This window comes from Vombatus ursinus, unplaced genomic scaffold, assembly GCF_900497805.2.
Source record: "Vombatus ursinus unplaced genomic scaffold, bare-nosed wombat genome assembly UNPS02000577.1, whole genome shotgun sequence".
In the NCBI taxonomy this organism is placed as follows: domain Eukaryota; kingdom Metazoa; phylum Chordata; class Mammalia; order Diprotodontia; family Vombatidae; genus Vombatus; species Vombatus ursinus.
In genome coordinates, this window is record NW_020940355.1 from 28,440,815 (window position 1) to 28,462,443 (window position 21,629).

General features: G+C 37.2%; 1 protein-coding gene across 4 annotated transcripts in view; it reads left to right on the forward strand.

The window, feature by feature from the left end:
• Positions 1 to 2,609, forward strand: part of WWP1 (WW domain containing E3 ubiquitin protein ligase 1) — a 112,045-nt gene extending 109,436 nt beyond the window's left edge. For all 4 annotated transcript variants that reach the window (XM_027842434.1, XM_027842552.1, XM_027842502.1 and 1 more), the window contains one exon: positions 965 to 2,609. In XM_027842434.1, coding sequence (XP_027698235.1) covers positions 965 to 1,064 — 100 coding nt within the window. In that variant the 3' untranslated portion in view covers positions 1,065 to 2,609. The remainder of the gene's footprint in view (positions 1 to 964) is intronic.
• Positions 2,610 to 21,629: the final 19,020 nt, after the last annotated feature.

Here is a 21,629-nt window from a genome sequence, read left to right on the forward strand (position 1 = left end):
TGTGTGTGTGTGTGTGTGTGTGTGTGTGTGTGTGTGTGTGTGTGTGTTTGTATACCAAGACACAGTCATAAGAAATTGGAACATAGGCAGACAAATATTTGCATAATTTTGGATTGCAGGTAATTGAGTAATTTTCTTTTAATATGCATGATCTTCATCTACCCTCTGTGGCTATAAAGACACTGTTCTCATTTTACATAAATTCACATTACACAAATTCAGCTCCTCAATGGACAGGCAGTAGGATCCCACGCCAGCCTGAGCTCTGGCTCCTGCTAGTGAGAGTGGGGTGGGGTGAGAAGCCAGTGCAGCCCCAGGCCTGGGATCTTCTGCTCTAAGCACTGAAACCACTTGTGGGGCAGCAGAGCTATGGAGGAAGCAGGGCTGCCTAAAGGAACACTTATATTAAACAAATACTGATTGTATTTTCGATTTTCTGTGAGAATTTATATGTGTATCTGGACAATAAGATTTTAAGAGGTTGATATTATTAATAATATTAACTAATGTTTTATAGTATTAAAAGGTTTGCAGAACAGGTTACAAATAATTATTTGATTCTCACAATGGTTCTGGGAGGTAGGTGCTATTATTATCCCCATTTTACAGAGAAGTAAACTGAGGCAGACAGTGGTCACATGACAAAAAGTCACTAAGCTAGTACATATCTGTAGCCAGATTTTAATCTGGGTCTTCCTCACTCTAGGTCCAGGGCTTAAGTTAGTGAACCACCTTGCTATCTCTAGATATGTAGATAATTCAGTAACTTTATAACAGTATTAATTATACTAGCAAACAGATGACCTATTCTCAGAATGCTTTTGGTTAAAACAAATAACTATTTAGCAAGCTTCTTACATACATTTTATCAGTGTATCAAACTTAGGTTTAAAAATATATTATAATTCTCTGAAATACAGTTCACTGCAAATACATATGACTTATTTTATCTCTTCTTATTCAGCTTTAATCGTTTGGATTTACCACCATATAAAAGCTACGAACAGCTAAAGGAGAAACTGCTTTTTGCAATAGAAGAGACAGAGGGATTTGGACAAGAATAACTGTGGCTTCTTGTCCAAGAGGAGCTCTTGCATTAAAATACTCAGCCAAGTAAAATTGCACAGATGTTGTACATAAGCTGTTCAGTCCATACAGTGACCTTTCTGGAACTCTAAAAGTGTAAATGTTCTACATTCTTCCACAAAGATATGCAAAACAGTTCAGCCTTTTTTACTTTTATTTATTGCCCCCTTGAGATGACTGACCAGTAAAAAAACAAACCACCCTTAAATTTTGAAGCAGACAAGAGACTTTATTTAAAATATATAGGTACATATACTTATATACTAGTGGCTCTAGTTTTATAGAGTTCTAAGTATATGAACATTACAACCATTGAAAAAGACCTGGATTTGCTTTACCTTGGCTTTATTATGCAGAAACAAAAATGTGCAAACTGCTCCATGCTCTACCTTATGCAATATCTCCCAAGGTTGGTTAATTGCATGGCTGTTCAGGATGGTATTAAAGACTTAGGTCAACACTTACCTAGGGTACATAGAAAAATTCTGCTGGCTTTTCTGAAGACAGATGCCTAATTCTGTCAACTTATTTTTAAAATAAGCATAATAGTTGAGGTTAACCCCTCTCTGCTACTTTAATGATGTAGCAAAAATAATGAATGAAACCTTTACCTACAAAACAGTCACATACAATAAAGTGAATGCTATACAACTGATGCCACTAAACAGTTTATTATAGGAACTGGACGTAACTCATTGAGCAGCATAAAGGTTTGTTTACATATTACCTTGGGATGCTAGGTAATTTTCAATTTTTTTTAAAAGAAATTCTGTTATTCCTAGAGTTTTTTTTGTTTTGTTTAATTTTAATCTTTGATTATCCTTCAAATTATATGTGAAAGGTAATGTGAACTTTCACTACTTTTTTATGTTCCAAGTTTTGGTTACATAAATCCAAATCAATCAACAGTTACATAAGCTTTTGAACACTTAAACTATAAAACTAATGTTTTTCTATTACTCTTTAAATATTTTCATCCCTCTTTAAGTTCATGTAAAATTCTATATACCTGAATTAAATAAGCATATATTAAAATCTTGTCATTTTTAAAATGTAGACAAAGTTATTTTCTGTCCTAAGTGAACAACAGTTTAGAATTGTTTTTACCAGTATTGAGGGCATTTGCTGAACTGCAAAGATGTGTAACAAATTATAAATCTGATGTGAATTATGTTAAGTGCTACCTGTAGCAAACTGTGCTTCCTTATTAATATAAGAAAATTAAAATTACCATTTGTATCATGCTTTCAATATGCATTGTAAATTCCATTAAATTAACTTATACAAAATTTTATATACCCATGAAACTGATTTCTTAAAATATTATATCTGTAACATATTTCACTGCTAGGTGAGTACAGAAAATACTGGCATACTACTTATTTTCCCAATATAACAGTTTTTACTTTGCCAAAATTTTATTTTTCTACATATTAACTTAGATTATGTTCTGCCTTTTTATTCAAAATTCACAATTTATTCTGTACAGGTTAAATAAAAGCAGTGATCCCATTGGCTACATAGACTCTTTTCCCATATTCTCGACTCTGACACAACTAAAGGATTTTTAAAATTATGTATATAAAGGATTACGTGATAGGTGGTAAATTAAATTGTTCTATGTTTCCAAAAACAGTAGGATGTGTATGTGCTTAAATTATACCAGGAGACATTCATGTCAGACATGAAAGATAATATCCACATTATATAATTTCAAGGCTAACAAATGGGGCAGTAGTAGTATATGTTTCTTTGTAGATATTAAAACTGAAAAATATTTTGGTAATTCTTAATTTTAAATACTGAAAAATTTTTGTTTTTCAAAAACACATTGAAATCACCTTAGAAAACATGGATTTCTGAAAAAACCAATGAAGCTTATCAAATATGAGAAAATGTAGCGTATTCTAACAATTGAGAAGTAGCCACTAAGATAGTTTGATTGTAGAAAGGTTTTTTAAAGATCGGTTTTACATGTCATAATTTTCAGTTAACAGAAAGACAATAATTTAGAAATATATGTTAGGTACATAAGTTATAATTATAATTACATAATTATAATTCAGTTAAATAAGCATATATTACTAGGGTTTGAAGATAGACAAAAATGTAAATATTCCCAGCCCTCAAGGAACTTATGTTATTCAAGGGGAAACAACATGTATATAATAATGATAATTAAAGCATATATACATATATGTATATGTGTGTATATATATGTATATATCACTTAAGGTTAAAACCCTTAACAAATATTACCTCATTTTTTCCTTGTAACAACCCTGAAATGTAGGTGCTATTATTGTCCCCCTTTTACCTATGAGGAAACTGAGACTAGTTAAGTGACTTGCCAGTGTCACACAGCTGGATGGTGTCTGAGGCACTGTTTGAATTCAGATCTTCATGTCCAGCTCTTCATCTACTGTTCTGTCCACTGTAGTCAAGTAAGTAGATGAAACAAAATGCAAATTCTAGGGAAGGACTGACAATTGGGCTTTGTCTGTTGCAGGAAGCATCATTTGAGCTGAATCTTGAAGGGATCAGAGAGTTGAAGAGGGGAAAGTGAGACTATTTCATGAGAATCTGTGCAAAGGTGTGGAGGTAGGGAAATGGAATGTTGTGTACAGCAAATCAGTTTGCCTGTAGTATACAACGTGTGAGAGTGGATAATGTGAAATCATTCTAGAAAGATCGGTTAGAACTAGTTGGGAAATGATAAAATGATTAAGAACAGGAAGTTTTGGTATTTTATCCTAGACACAATAAGGCACCAGCTTCTTGAGCGTGGGAGATTTGACATCTATGTGGAAAATGAGTTAATAACAAAGCAAGAGATCTGAGATAGGTATGCCAATTAGGAGACTATTGCAATAGTCCGTGTAGGAGGTACTAAGGAGTTGAAATAGCATGGTTTCCATGTGACTGGAGAGAAGGAGACTTAGGCAAGAGATGTAGAGGTGGTATTGGTGAGACTTGGCAACTGATTGGATATATGGGGTGAGGATGAAGAGGAAGTTGTTAAGGATGTCTCAAAATTTGCAAACCTAGGTGACTAGAAGGCTGTTGGTGCCTTAAATGCAAAGATTGGAAGCGGGGTATGTGTGATAGAGGAGTGTGGAGAGTGCGTTACATTCTGCGTATGTTAAGTTTGAGATGGCTGTGGGATATCAAGTTAGAAATATCCGGTAGGCAGTTGCAGATCTCTAATTGGAGCTTGGAGAGACTTGTGCTGAATATAGAGATTTGAGAGTCATCTCCATCGAGATCATCATTAAATGGCCATTAGATGACAGTGTAGAGAGAGAAGAGAACCCATGATAGAGTCTTGGAATACATACGCAGGAAAGGGATGTGAAATAGATGATGATCCAGCCAAAAGACTGAGTCTCATAGAACATACATACGTAGAAGAACCCAGAGAGCAATGTCATGAAAAACCAGAAAAGAGAAAGGGAGGAAAGAGTAGTCAGCAGTGACAGGTGTTGCAGAGAGGTCTGGGAAGATGAGAAGAAAGGAAAAGTTATCAGATTTGTAAGACTGGGAAGTGTGACCATGATTATCTCCCTAGTAGATAGAGAGAAGTTGAAAAGTAAAACAGAAGGGGTGGGGTGGGGTGGTGCTGTCTTCCAGAAGAGGAAATGGAATCAATAATAACTCTTGTTTTATAGCACTTTAAAATTTGCAAAACATTTTACATATTTTTTTGTTTTGTTTTATGCCAAGTATTGGTGGTAGGTGCTATCATTATTTTTATTTTAAATATGTGAAAAGTAAAGCAAATGGGGTTTCAATGATTTGTCTAGGATCATACACCTAGCATCTGAGGGAGAATTTGAATTCAGATCTTCCTGACTCCACATCCAGTACTAGCTACTATACTACCTACCTGCCTTATCACTGTTCTAAGTAGATTTGGCCTGATCAGGCAAAAGTCTGACTTCATCCGAGACTAGAGTAAAGAAAGAATGGGGAATGATGCTAAGTGCTTTGGACAGGTAGAGTAGGGAATAAGAGGAAGTTTGTGTTGAATTTGTCCCTTTGTTGAGAGAGTAGAGGAAGCTTGAGAAGAGAGCTGCTGTGGGGGAAGGGTGATAGAAAATGAATTAAAGAGTTAAAAGATTACCTTGCTGCAGTTAGGGCCTGGCTATTTGCAATGGACCCAGCCAGTGCTTTTTAATAGCATGCAAAGTTGGAGTGAAGAAATGAATGATCAGATTTGTGAAGTTATGAATGGCAGTAGGCAAGAGGACACAGCTTGTGATAGTTACTAGGCTGAACTGGTTAACTAAAGGGGCAGGATTTGGAAAAGAGTAAAGTTTGGCTAGATCCTGGGAAAGTATAGAGAAAGGTCATAGTGAGAATGAAGAAAAGGTTCAAGGAGAATTAGATGTAAAGAGAATGATAGGAAGTTATTATTGTATAAAGAAATGTCAGCATTCTTGATCGTGGAACTTGTGGTGATGCTGAAGTCAAGAGCATAACAATAGCTTTGTGTTGGCTGAAGTGCAATGAAGGTGAGGAAGGTGAGGTATAAATAGGTCTTGTGAGTTAAGGAGACTGAGGAGAGGGTATTTGAGAAAACAGCATCTATATTAAAATCCCCTACTATGAAATCTAGTATTGTTTCACTGAAATATGCCAGTTGCAATATGTAAATTATTTCAGTGTGATAGATGTGAGGTAATTCATTAATGGGATAGCAAAAATGAACTCTATGAAGATAGGCTTAATGTGAAAATATGCCAGTAAAACATGATGGAAAATAACCCATAAACAATAAACCACCATTGTATTGAACTTATGTCCTTCACATGAAATTAGCAACAATGACAAGTAAAGTAACACAGGAAGACAATAAAATAGCAGTGGCACATTTCAATATCTCTCCATTTTGGATAAGGGAAAATAGAGAACTATTGCTGGAGAAACTAGCATTAAAACACAGTGTATTTTCTAAATGGGTCTACAAAAGAATATATACATTTTTCAGCACCACATAGAACTTATAACAAAAATTGATCATCTGTTATGGCACAGAGATGTTGCAAGTGAGTGTAAAGATGCAGAAATAATAAATATATCCATAATGCAGTAAGAATGGCAATCAGTTCCAGGATCACAAAAGGCACAGACCAAATAGTAACAACAATGAATTACTAAATAATGGGTGTCTTGGGAGGTGGAGCCAGTATGACACAAAGAAGTGTCGGAAGCTTTCCCCACCAAAAACTTCCAAGCAGATGTAGAAAACAAAATTAGTTTCAATCCTCATTGATGAATTGAAGAAAAAGTGACAGTCATTTTTCCATCCCCTGTTGGCATAGGGAGACAGAAGTCTGTGACAATGAGGAAGAAGTATGGCCCTGAACATGCCATGCAGGGCACTCCAGTACAAAGAAATCAGTGTATCAGTGCAAGAGGAGGTTTGAGACCCACACTAAGAGTGGGAATGGTGCCAACTAGCAGTTTTGTAGTTTTGTCACCCATTATCTAGTTCTGGGTCACGGATCCAGTATGGACGGAAAAGGATACCTGTGCCTAAGGGTGGTGTTCTTAGGTAAGGAGTGCTTATAGGGTATAAACCAGAGATTCCCAAACTTATTTGGCCTACCACCCCCTTTAAAAAAAAAAATTGGGGGCAGCTAGGTGGCACAATGGATAGAGCACCAGCCCTGGACTCAGGAAGACCTGAGTTCAAATCCGGTCTCAGACATACAACACTCACTAGCTGTGTGACTCTGGACAAGTCACTTAACCCCATTGCCTAGCCCCCCCCCCAAAAAAATTACTCAGTGCACCCCCTAACCCCCCAGAAATCTACTTTCTTTAACCCTTTAACATTTGTTGTTGTTGTTTTGAAATTTGCATCATTTGAAATAATACATGGTTTTTTTAATGATGCGTCTTTAATAATTAATTGTAAGTTTGTGGGTTTTTTTTCCTGCATTGAAATTTTGATGATGCAGCATAGCATCATGTAACCATGTAGTATCATATTTAAACAAGTCATTACACAACATGCTGCTGCCAATGCATGCAGGACTTCCTGACTGCGCACGGCTTGCTCACACTGACAATGCTTCCTTAAGACCTGTCATCAGACTTAACCACTGATAGGTTATAACTTGGATTTTGTGTGTTTATTTTAACTGTTACACAACAGATGAAACATGTACAAGTGGTTTTTCAAAATTTTTTTATCTTTCCTTATGCTTCCACTGCCTCCTTATTTTTATTCAGCGCCTCCCCAATTGCACCCAAGACTACTGCTGCCCCCATGGATTTTTCCAGCACCCCCCAGAGGGTGGTATTGCCCACTTTGGGAACCTCTGGACTCTAAACATTGTATAGAGAGAGGAACAAGTTTGGAAGCAAGCAGTAGCAGTGTGGCTTAGATCCTAGAAACAGAAAGAAGTCACAGTTACAGTTGCTAGCTTGAAGGTTCCAAAGGAGTAACTAGGGTAGAAATCCCAGACCAAAGAGGAGCCCACAATTCTATCATTCTGAACCAACAGAACTTTCTAGTTAGCTGATAAGTGCTGAATCCAGCAGTACTCAGACTTTTCCCGGGATCAAGCCATATTGAGAACACTAAAAGCTTGCAGGTCTCTAGCCTGAGCTGTCACTGAAATCCTGGAATAATTGATCTGTATCTTCCCACCAGAAATGTGCAGAGACTAGTCCTAACATCAAGTCCAAAGTCAAGAAGTAGGCTGAAACAGTGAGCAACAAGAAAAGCTATTATGGTGAAAGGTACCCTGAAGTTCACACAAAGCCAGAAGAGAATGACTCCAAAATATCTGCAAACCAAACCTCAAAGAAAAAACACAGCCTAGATTCGAGTAGAATTCCTAGAAAAGATGAAGCAAGAGTTTTTAATATTTTTATAAATGAGCAGGGGGAGGGGGGATGGAAAAGAAATGAGTTGTGGTAAAAAGAATTGCAAAAGGAATTAGCAGCTTGGCACAAGAGGCATAGAACCTTGCCCAAGCAACAAAAGAACAAATGGGTCAAAGAACAAATCAAATAAACTGATTATGTGAAAGGAAAGAGCTATGATTAGATGCAGAATGGCTGTAGTGGTCAACTAAAGTCAGAATTTTTGGGGGGGGGGGGCAGGAAGGAAAGCCAAAACCACAAAGAAGATAACTTGGGCTTGAATGGTCAAGCCCAACTCTAAGTCTAAGAGCATGCTAACCTTTAAGAGATTAAACATTTTGAACTGGAGGAGACAAGAGAAAGGGCCAAGCTTAATCTTTTTTTTTTTTTTTTTTTTTGATAACAAAACACTGAAGCTGTAATAATCCTTAATCTCATAGTCTCTCTTTAAGCTCAGTGCCATGTGAAGCTTTTCTCATGCAAGAAAAGTTAATATTTGAAGATGTAACTGAATCTCTTTAATTAGATGATGCCAATCACATTTAAATATGTTTTCTAATCAATCTTAATTCAAAATCTTGTCATTCAGGATGTCCAACTGGGGATTTCTGGAGGACCTTGGCTATTAGCACACTTGTTAAAAATCAGTTACTGACGTGTTTTATGACACCTTCTATTTTTGCCTATTCACAGGCAAACTGAAGATAAGAGAATAGAGAAACAAGTAATAAAAATAGGGACAGCTACCCCTAATGTATAGACTTTCAGCAAATCACTACTGAATCATTTTCAGGGGTTTCCCTGTTTCACAGAATGTATCTTAATGATGTAGCTTCCTATATGTTTTTGGGTTGAGTAATTTTCTGAGAGGAACTAATAATGATTGGAATACCTTATTACTAAAAGGATCAGCTATTACTTGAGAACTGCTGGTGGTAATGATGTTGGGGGTGAGGGAGAGGTGGTAACAGTTGTTTAAAAAAAGATAGAGTGAAGACTTGAATGGGGGTCACTGACTATGATATGATAATACCATATTTTGTGTTTTACCAGTCTGTAAGCCCTATGAAAGCAGGATGTCTTTGTTAAACTTTGTTTTTCCCTAGTGCCTAGTACCATGTACTTCACACAAGAAGAGCTTGATAAATGTTCTTTAATAATAGCTTAATAAAAAAAGGAACTTTATAAAAGAAAGGAAGAGGGGGGAAAGAATCATTGGGCTCCATAAAAAACCGTGACCAAAAAAAACAGTCTTTCCATGTACACAGAACTCAAAAAGAGAATTGCATATTAGACCATGAATCTCTATATCACTTCCTTTAACTATATAATAAATTCTACATGTTACTTTCAAAGGTGTCCTACTTGTCTATACTTACCTTCTATTTGTGCATTTCTGAAAATGTTTCCAAATGACCCTCTTTTTTGCATCACTATTGCTAACCTCTTTCCAAACAAACACCACTTTCCATTAAAATCAAAAAATAAAAACACTTTTAACAAATAAACGTAGTCAAAACAAATCTACGGAGAGTTCATGTTCAAAAAATCTGCATCTCTGAACCTGGAATCTATCACTTATGGCAGGAGGTGAGTAATATGCTTCATAATTGCTAGGTCTTATAGATACATGGTTGGTTATTGCTTTTATCAGAGTTCTTGTCTTTTAAAATTGTTTTTCTTTACTCTGCTGACTTTGCATAAATTTTTCTGATTCTGTTCAGCTTATGCTTTGCAGGATTCTCTGAAATCATGTCTTTCATCGTTTCTTATGGTACAATTATATTTCATCAGGAATACCACAATTCAGTCATTCCTCAGTTGATGGACACCTCTTTTTAGATTCCAGTTCTTTAATTTTTCACTCCTTCAGGATTAGGAAGTTTGTTTTGCTTCTTTTTATTCCTTCCTTCTTAATTCCTTCGTTTCACTCTTGAATGTGGTGAATTTATACACCAGATGGCATGATGGATCAGTCTGTGTTAAATCCTCCTTTGTCCAGATCAGAGTAAGGTTAATCTAATGTCCTTTTTCCCTACCCCTTCATTCATGGCTGTGTACTCTTCTCATGTACCCAAACTGTGAGAAATAACAAGTTCCACACCCTTTTTCCTCCTTATTACACTAGTGTATTACTCTTATCCTCTCTTCTTTCTCTTTTAACTCTAAAAATTGGAAGAAAAAAACCCCTTCCAACTCTCTTTAACTAGGTCCTCTGTTTTTCTTATTTAACTACTTAAAGTTTTGAAGGAATACTTATTTCTTTTTTCCCTATTAGAATGTTAGCACTGAATGTCACCAGACAGCCTTTATCCAATTGCTCAAATAAACTTACCTTTTCTATGTTTCTCTTGACACTTGTGCCTATATTTCAGATTTCTTACTCAGCTCTCAACTTTTCATCAGAAATGGTTGGTAGTCCTCTACTCTATTAAAGGGGTTTTTCCTCTGTAGGATAATCGTCAGCTTTGAGAGAGGTTATTCGTGATTGTATGCCTATATGTTTTGCCTTTTAGAATATTGTATTCTATATTTAATTCACAGTAGAAATTCCCAAGTCTTGTGTGATATTGACTTTGGTTCCTTGGTACTTAATTAAATTTCTTCTCTCTGGATGCTTGCAATATTTTTTTTTCTTTAACATGGAAACTCTGGATTTTGGCTGTGGCACCCTGTGGAAGACAGGGACAATTTCATTTTTGTCTTTGAATTCCCAGAGCCATCATACTGCTTAACACATAATAGGCATTTCGTAAGTGCTTGTTGATTTAAAAGCCACCAAATGAGAGGGTATAACTCTTTAGAAAGTATCTTCATTTATGGGATTGGTGGTTGTCTTTCATTCTGAAAGAGGACAAAAATGACATCACTGTGTTGAAGTCAAGGTACAATGTGTCCAACTGTGGCTGATCAGACCAGTATGAGCTTGGAAGGCTCTATGCCCGGTGCAGTCTGTCTCACTTGGGTAAAGGGGGAGTGCAGAACAGGACAGGAAGCATCCCGAAAAGCCAGGAGCAAGTCCCACCTCATCAAACCAGCAGGAGATCCTGAGCCCCAGTGTGGTGGAGCAAGCAAACACCAACACCAGGACCCCCTGCGTGCCTTAGCATAGCCAAGTAGATGGGCATACTCCACCTAGAAAACCACCCCACTTCAACATAGTCCCAGGAAAACAGGCATCCTCCAGCAGCAGACTTCCATGAGTTTCAGTGTAGCCCTGGGCAAACAGGTAAATGTCAACCTTAAAGGTGCCTAAGAAAACAGCCAACCATCAGCACCAGACCTGCCATGTGCTTCAGCATAGCCCTGGGTAAAGAGGTAGCCAGACTGCCAGATGCTTCAGTGTAGCCATGAGTTAACACAGAAACACCTCAGTGGCCTCAGCACATGCTAGATAATCACCACTAGGTCTCCGGCTCAGCACCAGGTAAGCTGACAGATCCCTGTTAAATTAATTGTTAAAGAACAATTAATTCCAATACTGTATAAACTATTTGGAAAAATAGGCAGAGTCCTACCAAACTCATTTTATGACACAAATATGGTGCTCATACCTAAACCAGGAAGAGCTAAAACAGAGAAAGAAAATTATAGACCAATTTCCTTAATGAATAGCAATGCAAAAATTTTGAACAAAATGCAAAGTGATTAAAGCAATATATCACAAGGATTATACACTATGACCAGGTGGGATTTATACCAGGAATCCAGGGTTGGTTCAATATTACAAAATCTATCAACATAATTGACCGTGTAAATAACAAAACCAACAAATCACATCATCTCAATAAATGATGGAAAAGCTTTTGACAAAATACATCACCCATTCCTGTCAGCTAGAAGCCTTCCATTATCACCACTATTATTCAGTATAATACTAGAAGTACTAGCTATTCCAGTAAGAGAAGAAAAAGAAATCAAAGGATTAGAATAGGCAATGAGAATACAAAACTATCACTGTCTGCAGATGATATGATAGTATACTTAAAGAATCGATTAAACTACATGAAATAACAGCAAAATTGCAGGATTTAAGGTAAACCTATTTTGGGATTCTGCTGCAGCAGCAGCAGCAGCAGCAGCAGCATGTCTTTATATGACCAACAAAGCCCAGCAGTGAGAGATAGAAAGAGAAATTCCATTTAAAATAACTGTAAACAACATAAAATACTTGAGAGTCTACCTGCCAAGACAAACCCAGAACTATATGAACACAATAACAAAACACAAATAAAGTCAGATCTGAACAATTGGAAAAAATACCAATTGTTCATTAGGTAGGCTAAGGCAATAGAATAAAAATGACAGTTCTGCCTAAACTAGTTTACTTATTCAGTGCCATACCAGTCAAACTACCAAAAATTATTTGATAGAGCTAGAAAAAAATAACAAAATTCATCTGGAAGAACAAAAGATCAAAAATATCAAAGAAATTAATGAAAAATACAAAGGAAGGTGGCCTAGCAATACCAGATTTCAAACTATATTATAAAGTAGTAATCATCAAAACTATCTGATAACTTGCTAAGAAATAGAGCAGTAGATCAGTGGAATAGGTTTAGGTACACAAGACAGTAGTAAATGACCATGGTAACTCAAAGAACCCAGCTTTTGGTATAAGAACTCACTATTTGACAAAAGCTGCCGGGAAAACTGGAAAACAATAGAACAGAAACCTAGGTATAGACCAATGTCTCACACTGTACACCAAGATAAGGTCAAAATAGGTGCATGATTTAGACATGAGTGACACCATAAGCAAATTAGAAGAGTGAATAGTCTACCTATCAGATCTATGGAGAAGGGAAGAATCCATGACCAAACGAGATAAGAGAGCATTATGAAATGTGAAACAGATAATTTTGCTTATATAAAATTAAAAAGCTTTGAAACAAAACCAATGCAACCAAGATAAGAAGGAAAGCAGGAAGTTTGGAAACAATCTTTATAGCAAGTGTCTCTGATAAAGTCCTCATTTCTCAAATATATAGAGAACTGAGTCAAATTTGTAGATACAAGCCATTCCCCAACTGATAAATGATCAAAGGCTATGAACTAGCAGTTTTCAGATAAAGAAATCAAAACTATCTACAGGCATATGAAGAAGTGCTCTAAATCACTTTTGATTAGAGATATGCAAATTAAAACAGCTCTGAGAGTATCACCTCATACCTAATCAGATTGGTTAATATGACAAAAAAAGAAAATGATAAATGTTGGAGAGGATTGGAGAAATTGGGACACTAATGTACTGTTGGTGGAGTTGTGAACTGATCCACCCATTCTGGAGAACAATTTGGAACTATGCCCAAAGGGCAACCAAAATGTACATACCCTCTAATCCATGAATACCACTACTAGGTCTGTATCCCAGTGAGATTATAAAAAATGGGAAAGGACCTACATGGGCAAAAATATTTATAGTAACCCTTTTTGTGGTGTCAAAGAATTGGAAATTGAGGAGATACCCATCAATTGGGGAATGGTTGAACCTATAAGAACTTAAGAGCAAGCAGAATTCAGAAAAACCTGGAAAGACTTGTGTGGACTGATGCTGAGTGAAGTGAGCAGAACCAGGAGAACATTGTACACAATAACAGCCACATTATGTGATGAATGACTTTGATAGACTAGCTCTTCTCAGCAATGCAATGATCTAAGACATCTCCAAGGGACTCATTGGTGCAAAGTGCTATCCATATCCAGAGAGGGAGCTGTGGAGTCTGGATGCATATCAAAGCATACTATTTGCTCTTTTTTCCCCCTTTTTCTTCTGTTTTGTTCTTTTTTCTTGTGGTTCCTCCTATTGGTTCTAATTCTTCTTTACACCATGACTAATGTGAAAATATATTTAATGGGAATATATATGTAGAGCCTATATCAGATGGCACACCATCTTGGGGAGGCAGGGAGGAAGAGGGAGAAAATTGGGAACTTAAAAGCTTATGGAGGTGAATGTTGAAAACTAAAAATAAATTAATTTAAATACACACACACACACAAAAGAATACTGTTGTGCAATAAGAAATGAACAGGCAGATTTCCAAAAAGCCTGGAAAGGCTTGTATGAACTTGTATGAACTGATGCAAAGTGAAATGAGCAGTACCTGGAAAACACTGTACACAGTATCAGCAGCAGTGTGATGATCAACTATGAATGACCCAGCTCTTCTCAGCAACGCAGTGATCCAAGACAAGTACAATGGACTCTGAAATTGAAGCATATTTTTTCACTTTATTCTTTTTCATGTTTTTTTTTCTTTTGATCCATTTCCTCTTTCACAATTGTGACTAATATGGAAATGTTTTACATGATAGCTCATGTATAACCTATATCAGATTGCCTACCATTTTCAGAAGGAGGGGGAGAGAGGGAAGGAGGAAGGGAGGAAAATTTGGAACTCAAAATCTTGTAAAAGTGAATGCTATAAATTGTCTTGACATGTAATTTGAGGAAAAAAAATACTATTAAAAAATAAAATAAAAAACATGTCCTTTAGGAGAGGGAGGAATAGAGGAGAGTCTTATTTATCTCAATTTTGTATAGTGGAAAGAACCCTGGCTCTAAAGTCGAAGATCCTCTGATACTTGCTTTCTATGTGATTTTGGTAAATTATTTATATTTCCTTTTCGCTTACTTTCTTCATATGTTTAATGTGAGTGTTGTACTAGATAACTTAAGATCTATGATCCTTGACTTTAGCTTATTCCTTCATACTGTCTTTTTGTCTGCCCTAATGCAATATAAAACTATACTCAGATGTTTCACTGTGGCAAAAATGAAATCCCTGGGTTCTTGAAGGCTATGCCAACAAAGTACAAGTTTTATCAGGCAAGAAAGGCTCTGAGTATGGTCTTTGCAGTTGACTGTGTCTGAGTTCTGAGAAGCAGCCTAGCTAGTAAGTAAGCAGCTCATTACTTCTGGTCACTTGATAATGATTCCTTTGGCTATGGCAAACCATAAAACAAAGAAAAAGGATGAAACTAAAAGGGTGAAATAAATACATGGAAAATGAAAGAAAAATCGATCAAAATTTCTATGAACAAACTCTTCTCTTATAATAAAAATGAAGCCATCAAACTGAAACTTTAACATCATAATCCTCAATATCCTAGATGAAAAACAGAAAATGACACTAAATAATAAATCAATAAAAAAGCACCTACTTTGTTCAAGGCCTTGTGTTAGGTGCTAGGGATGCAAAGACAAAAATAAAACACTCCTTTTCCTTCAAGAATGTAATATACATTTAAGTTAATTAAATATAATTATAATGGCCAAGCTTGGCCTTGAAGAGAAGAGAAAATGTATCTTTCTTTCCTTCTTTGCAAAGGTGGGAGACTATGGATATGAAATATTGCTGTATTGTCATACTCAGTTGATATATTAGTATGGTTTTGTTGAACTGCTTTTTTCCTTTAAAATTTTTTGTTCTTGTTGTTTCAAGGTGATGAGTAGTTGGTTGGAAAAGGAGATGGCTACATTTAGAAATTAAGGTGATGTAAAAATAAAAGATATCAATAAAATTTTTAAATAAGTAAACAATGTATACAAAGTAAAAAAAAAAAATTGGAGATGTTCCTAACAGCTTGGGGGATTAGGAAAGGCCTTACTTGGGAGGTGGCATTTGAGCTCAACTTTTAAGGAAGTTAGAGATTCTAAGAGGCAGAGGTGAATAGGGAGGACATTCCAGCAGGGAGACAATCTGTACGTAGATTTGGAGATTGGGCATGGTGCACCAAGTGTAAAGAATAATGAGGCCAGTTTTGCTGGAATGTGGAATATGTCAAAGGAGAATAACGGTGCCAAATCAGTAAGGACATTAAGTACCAAGCAGAAGCATTTGTATTTTAGCCTAAAGGCAAGGGAGCCACTGTGGAGTGACATGGTTAGACTTGCGTTTTAGGAATATCACTTTAACCAATAGGAAGAGTATTTGGATTGGACCCAAGTCTACCTTGTGGAAATTCATGCTGGAGACAACACAACTGAAGATATTTGGGGATCAATACTCAAGGTATCTGAAAATGGAGGATAGCAATGGCTTGGAAAAAACCTCAGATCATTACATCCTCACAATAACCCCGGGAGGAAGGTACCATTATCCTCATTTTATGGATGAGGAAACTGAGGCAGGGAGAGGTTGTTACTTGCCCAGGGTGACACAGCTGGTAAGTGACTTAGGAAGCATTTGAACTCAAGTCTTCCTGATTCCAAATCCAACATTCTCCACTATAACACCCAAGTTAGCATAAAACAAAGAGAGAGATGCTCAACAAAGGCTATCTACCACTATAATGGAGCATTCCCAGTGCAGAGTTCAAATCAGAGAGGTTATTTTGAGATTTTGAATTCCTCCAAACATTCCTGTTTGTGTACAGCATTGTGTTCGTGTCATCAAGCCCTAGAACATTGCAGAGGCTCCTAAATGAGATTTAGAACAAGAACAGGCTGATGAGGAATGTTATTATCTCACTCATCCAGGAATGCCAGCTGGTGCCTTCCCCATTTAGCACAGACTGCTTACCTGCTCCCAGGGCTTAGATGAATTGGGAGTCAACACCTTTATTCTTTCTGATAAAATGGAGGACCACCAGGCCTATCACTCTGTCATTGCCTTCTAAGGTCCTTCCCATATTACTAGCTGCCTTAGAGTCCCCTGAAATGTCATCTGACTTACTTATGTAACCTAAGGATCTCTAGGCCTTGTCATCTGGCCTTCATAGTAAGCACTTAATAAATGCTTTTTTCAAGCTGAGAGGACAATGTTAGCCATGGGATCCTCCTGGCTCAGTTTCCCCATTATGTTCCTTTGAAAGGGAATGTTACCCACCTGGCTATTCCTGAGTCTGACTATGAGGTGGATTTGATACTGCATGGTTGGAAAACTGAATCCAAACAGAGCTAAGGATGTTTTATCCTCTCAAAGTTGGGCCCTAAATCTAGTCCCTATTTTATATCTGGGCCCAGCAGTCTTTTCTGTCAGATTTGTGTCTTCCAGACTACAGGCCATTCACCTACAGTTGGTAACAGTGAGTGCCAGCCAATGTCCCCCCATCGTTCCCTGGATGCAGCCTGTGCTTGGTCCAGTCAACCTCCTCTTTGGGACCCCCTTGAGGCAGGGACAGCTCTACGCCCCTTGCCAGCAGGAAGCAGTTTCAGAAGCTGAGACCTTCGCCCCTTACCTCAAAAGAATTTGGGTTCCTATTTGTTTGAGGGGGGAATGATGGGGTTGGAATCTGGGCCCCAGAAAGGAAAAATCCTGGACTGTCCCACATGGCCAGGTCTCTGGCCATCCCCTGAAGCTATGGTCCCCATCAACTGGTCTTTCATTGTGGCTACACCCTCCATAGTCTTACCTCCCTATGGCCCCAGGCCACTTCCCACCCTTGGTCCCACCTAGGCTCCATTTCCCACCCTTAGGAATTCTATTACCTCATGGACTATTTGGCCACTGTTCACCCCAGCTTACTGGCCACTCCCATCCAGATCTCCTTAGACCCCTTCTCCAGTCACCGCAAACTACTTGGCCACTCCTAGATCCCTCCCACAGTCTTTCTGTATATAAGGTCCATCTTGTCTCCATTAAGAAGCTGAGATTCTTAAAATCTAGCCAAGATTCTTATAATCTAGCCACTGCTCAGATTCCTAAAATCTAGCCACTGCTTAGATTCTTATAATCTAACCGCTGCTTACCCATGTTCAGATTCCTTAAGAGTCTGCCCAATATGATGGATGTTCTAATAAACCTTGTCTTTGGCTGAAAAAAAAAATACTTTTTCATTCATTCTTTGTGCAGAAGAGTACTGGTCCATTAGTGAATGTATCTTGGACAAAAAGATCAAATGGACAATGATATAGTCCCAGAAGTGAACAGGAGGAAGACAGCAGGCTGGATTGACTTTGGGAAACTATAGCATGTTTAAGCTTAAGCTTCTCACTGAAACAAAGATCTACCTTTTCAATACCAATATTTTTCTTTGTTAAAAATTTTTAATTTATTTTGAATGATGAACACTCACTTCCATAAACTTTTGAGTTTTAAATTTTTCTCCCCTTTCCTTCCTACCTCCCTCTTCAAGATGGCATGCAATCTGATATAGGCTATACATATATATTCCTATTAAACATATTTTCACATTAGTGATGTTGTAGGTAAGAATTAGAATCAATAGGAGGAACCACCATAAAGAGGAAACAAAACGCAACAGAAGGAAAAAAAATAGCAAATAGTATGCTTCGATCTGCATTCAAACTCCATAGTTCTTTCTTCTTTGTGGACAGCATTTTCCATCATGAGGCCCATGGAGATGGCTTAGATCCTTGTATTGCTGAGAAGGGAAAAGTCTATCAATATTAGTCATCACACAACGTGACTGTTACTGTATACAACATTCTCCTGGTTCATCTCACTTCACTCAGCATCAGACCGTACAAGTCTTTCCAGATTTTTTTAAAGTCAGCCTGTTCATCATTTCTTATAGCCCAATAGTATTCCATTACATTCATATACCACAACTTGTTCAGCTATTTTCCAATCGATGGGCATCCTCTCAATTTCCAATTCTTTGCCACCACAAAAAGAGCTGTTTTGAATATTTTTGTACATGTGGGTTCTTTTCCCATTTGTATGATCTCTCTGGGATATAGCCCTAGAAGTGCTATTGCTGGGTCAAAGGATATGCACATTTTTATAGCCCTTTGGGCATAGTTCCAAATTGCTCTCCAAAATGGTTGATTTCACAACTCCACCAACAATGCATTAGTGTTCTAATTTTTCCACATCTTCTCCAACATTTATCATTTTCCTGTTTTTAAATACCAATATTTTTCTAGTGACACTACGACTAGGAACCATGAAATATGGTGATCTTCAAGGAATTCAAATTGCAGTTAACCCAAAAGAAGCACATGATGGGATTGAGTAGATTGGAACACATTATTAACAAAGGAGAAGTGGTTATAAAGCTGTGGTGTAGAAATGAGAAAGAAATGGATCCTTGTTCCCACATACTGACTTCAAAAACCACACGTTACTATTTCCATGTTGTATTTTTGTTAAACATTTCTCAATTACATTTTATCTGGTTCTGCCATATTCCTTAGTGGATGTAGAGTTTGACACTTTTGGTATAAATGATGCCATCTCTTTGTCTTCTGTTTTGTTACTTAATCTTTAGCTGAGGGGAGATAAAAACCCCACCTTCCCACAGACTTCTGTGATTCCTGTTTAGTAAGAACTGTCCCCGTTGGCCCTCACATATCACTGTTCTGTAGTTCTCAAATACACTTATATAGTATTATACTGTGCTTAGTGCTTGTCACTCTACTCAACTGTTAGCTGTAGGAGGGGAACCTCTTTTGTGTTTCCCCTAGTCCTGAACACCATCCTTTGTGTGTAGTAGTGCTTGTTGAATAAATGTATTTCCATCTCTATGCCTTTGGTTATGCTCCTCCCAGTACTAAAAAGCCCTGTTTTTGCCTCCTTTGTCTATTTCTCCTTTAAAACTCTTGGTTGATAATCTTTTCCCCTTGGGATCTCATAAAACATTGTTTTCTGCTTTTCTAAAGCTTGCATATGAATATTTTCACTTTTCCAAAATTGCTGTTTTTGAGGCACCCAGGAAGAGGCCTGAAATGCACTGGTTTATCTTTGCTTCTAGAGCTCAAAGGGATATTTTGGCAGGAGCACTAGATTCAGAGGGAGAGGATAGAGGATAGAGGATATGCAGGCACAGTGGATAGAGTGCTGGGCCAGGAGTTAGGAAGACTTATCTTCCTGAGTTCAAATCTGGCCTCAGACACCTGATAATTACTAGCTGTGTGATCCTGGGCCAGTCATTTAACTCTATTTGCCTCAGTTTCCTCATCTGTAAAATGAGCTGGAGAAGGAAATGGCAAGCCACTCCAGTATCTTTGCCAAAAATAACCCAAATGGGGTCACAAAGAGTTGAACACAACTGAAAATGACTGTACAATAACAATAAAGACATGTATGTAATAATGTGCACTACAATTAACAAAGGATCGTGGTGCATATGTACCCAATATCATCACTAGACTATAAACTACAATTATCCTTTCCATATCATGAGGTCTAGGAATATGGTGCCCCAGCAATCTGACCACATGTAAAATTTTTTGGTCCTCCCTTCATACCAGAGAAGTCTGAATTTCTTCTTTTTGGGGTGTTTACAGTATCTTATTGTAAATTTTGGGTTAAGTATTTGGTCAGAGGTGGGGAATCTGCAGCCTTGAGATGGGGAATCTGCGGCCTTGAGGTCACACATAGCCCTCTAGGTCCTCAAGAGTGGCCCTTTGACTGCATCCAAACTTCACAGAACAAAACCTTTTATATGGGTGGGGAGCCTGCAGGATTTGTTCTGTGAAGTTTGGATTCAAAGGGCCACACTTGATGGCCTAGAGGGCCATATATGTCCTCAAGGCCACAGGTTCCCCACCCCTGTCATAGGCTATATGTAGGTCAATGTTAAGTAAAATTACTAGCCTTTGTGTGTAACCTGCTGGCTTTCACATTTCTTTTCGCAAACTTTAACTTTTTACTTATTTTAACTTTAAAAAAGAAACTATACTTATGGTATTAAAAGATAAAATATGTTGATATTATGCAATACTATACACATATTTTATGCATTTCTAAGTTTCTAAACTTTTTGTGGGTTCACTGGTCTTCGCGTGTTATCTGTCACTTCTACAAAACTCCCCCCAAATTTCTATTTAATTTCTTATGCTGACCCTGCAATATGTCACAACTGCGATGGGGAAAATTGCAATGTGGAAAGGATATAAGAGGACAGGTACCAGGGCTTAACTTCATATTTAACCTTGTACTAATTAGAGCAAGGTGCACACAGTAGATGCCTAATAACTGCTGAAGTGGTTAAAAAATCATTAAATTACTGGAGAATTAAGAGTTCTGGTTTCTACTCATGATTACTGGTGATCCACATTTCATAAAAATAAGTGGCAGCTATACTGTGAAAATATTAAATGATAATTGGTTAAGATGGTGTGCATTTGGACAGCAGCCTGTTTGGAATTTGATAAAGTAGTTCAGGTTTGTACCAAATTTAATCATCTTTCCATTTCCTCCATGTAGAGCAGTTACTAAATTCTTTTCATTTCTCTTGTAGTTTACACAGGAAAAAACAGCTACTGAATTAAAGTATGTTTCTAGTTAATGCTACACAAGAATTCAATCTTATCCAATGAAACTTGATTTATTAATGGACAGATAATTGTTGAATAGTTACACAATTAAGGTTATACACTTAAAATGGCAGAGACAACTAGGATAATTAATACTTACTGACAAAAATCTTGAGCATCAAAAGCACCACTTTAGCTGAAATCAGTACTTAGCACAGTGCCTGGTACACAATAGGCACTTAACAAATGTTTACTGACTACTGATTATTATTTTCAAGACATCGTTTTGGTTAACTGGTTATATCCCAAGTTGCTTCTTATATGGCACTTCTCACACATGACCCCTGCCCTAAATGTTTATGGATGGAGTTTCCACTGAAAAACCATTACTTGGACAGTGAGCACTTCCATTCTGTCTCAGTACTTTCCCATACAGTTTACACTTCCCATCATCAAAGACTACTTTTCCTGTCAAGACTGGAAGCTGGAATGC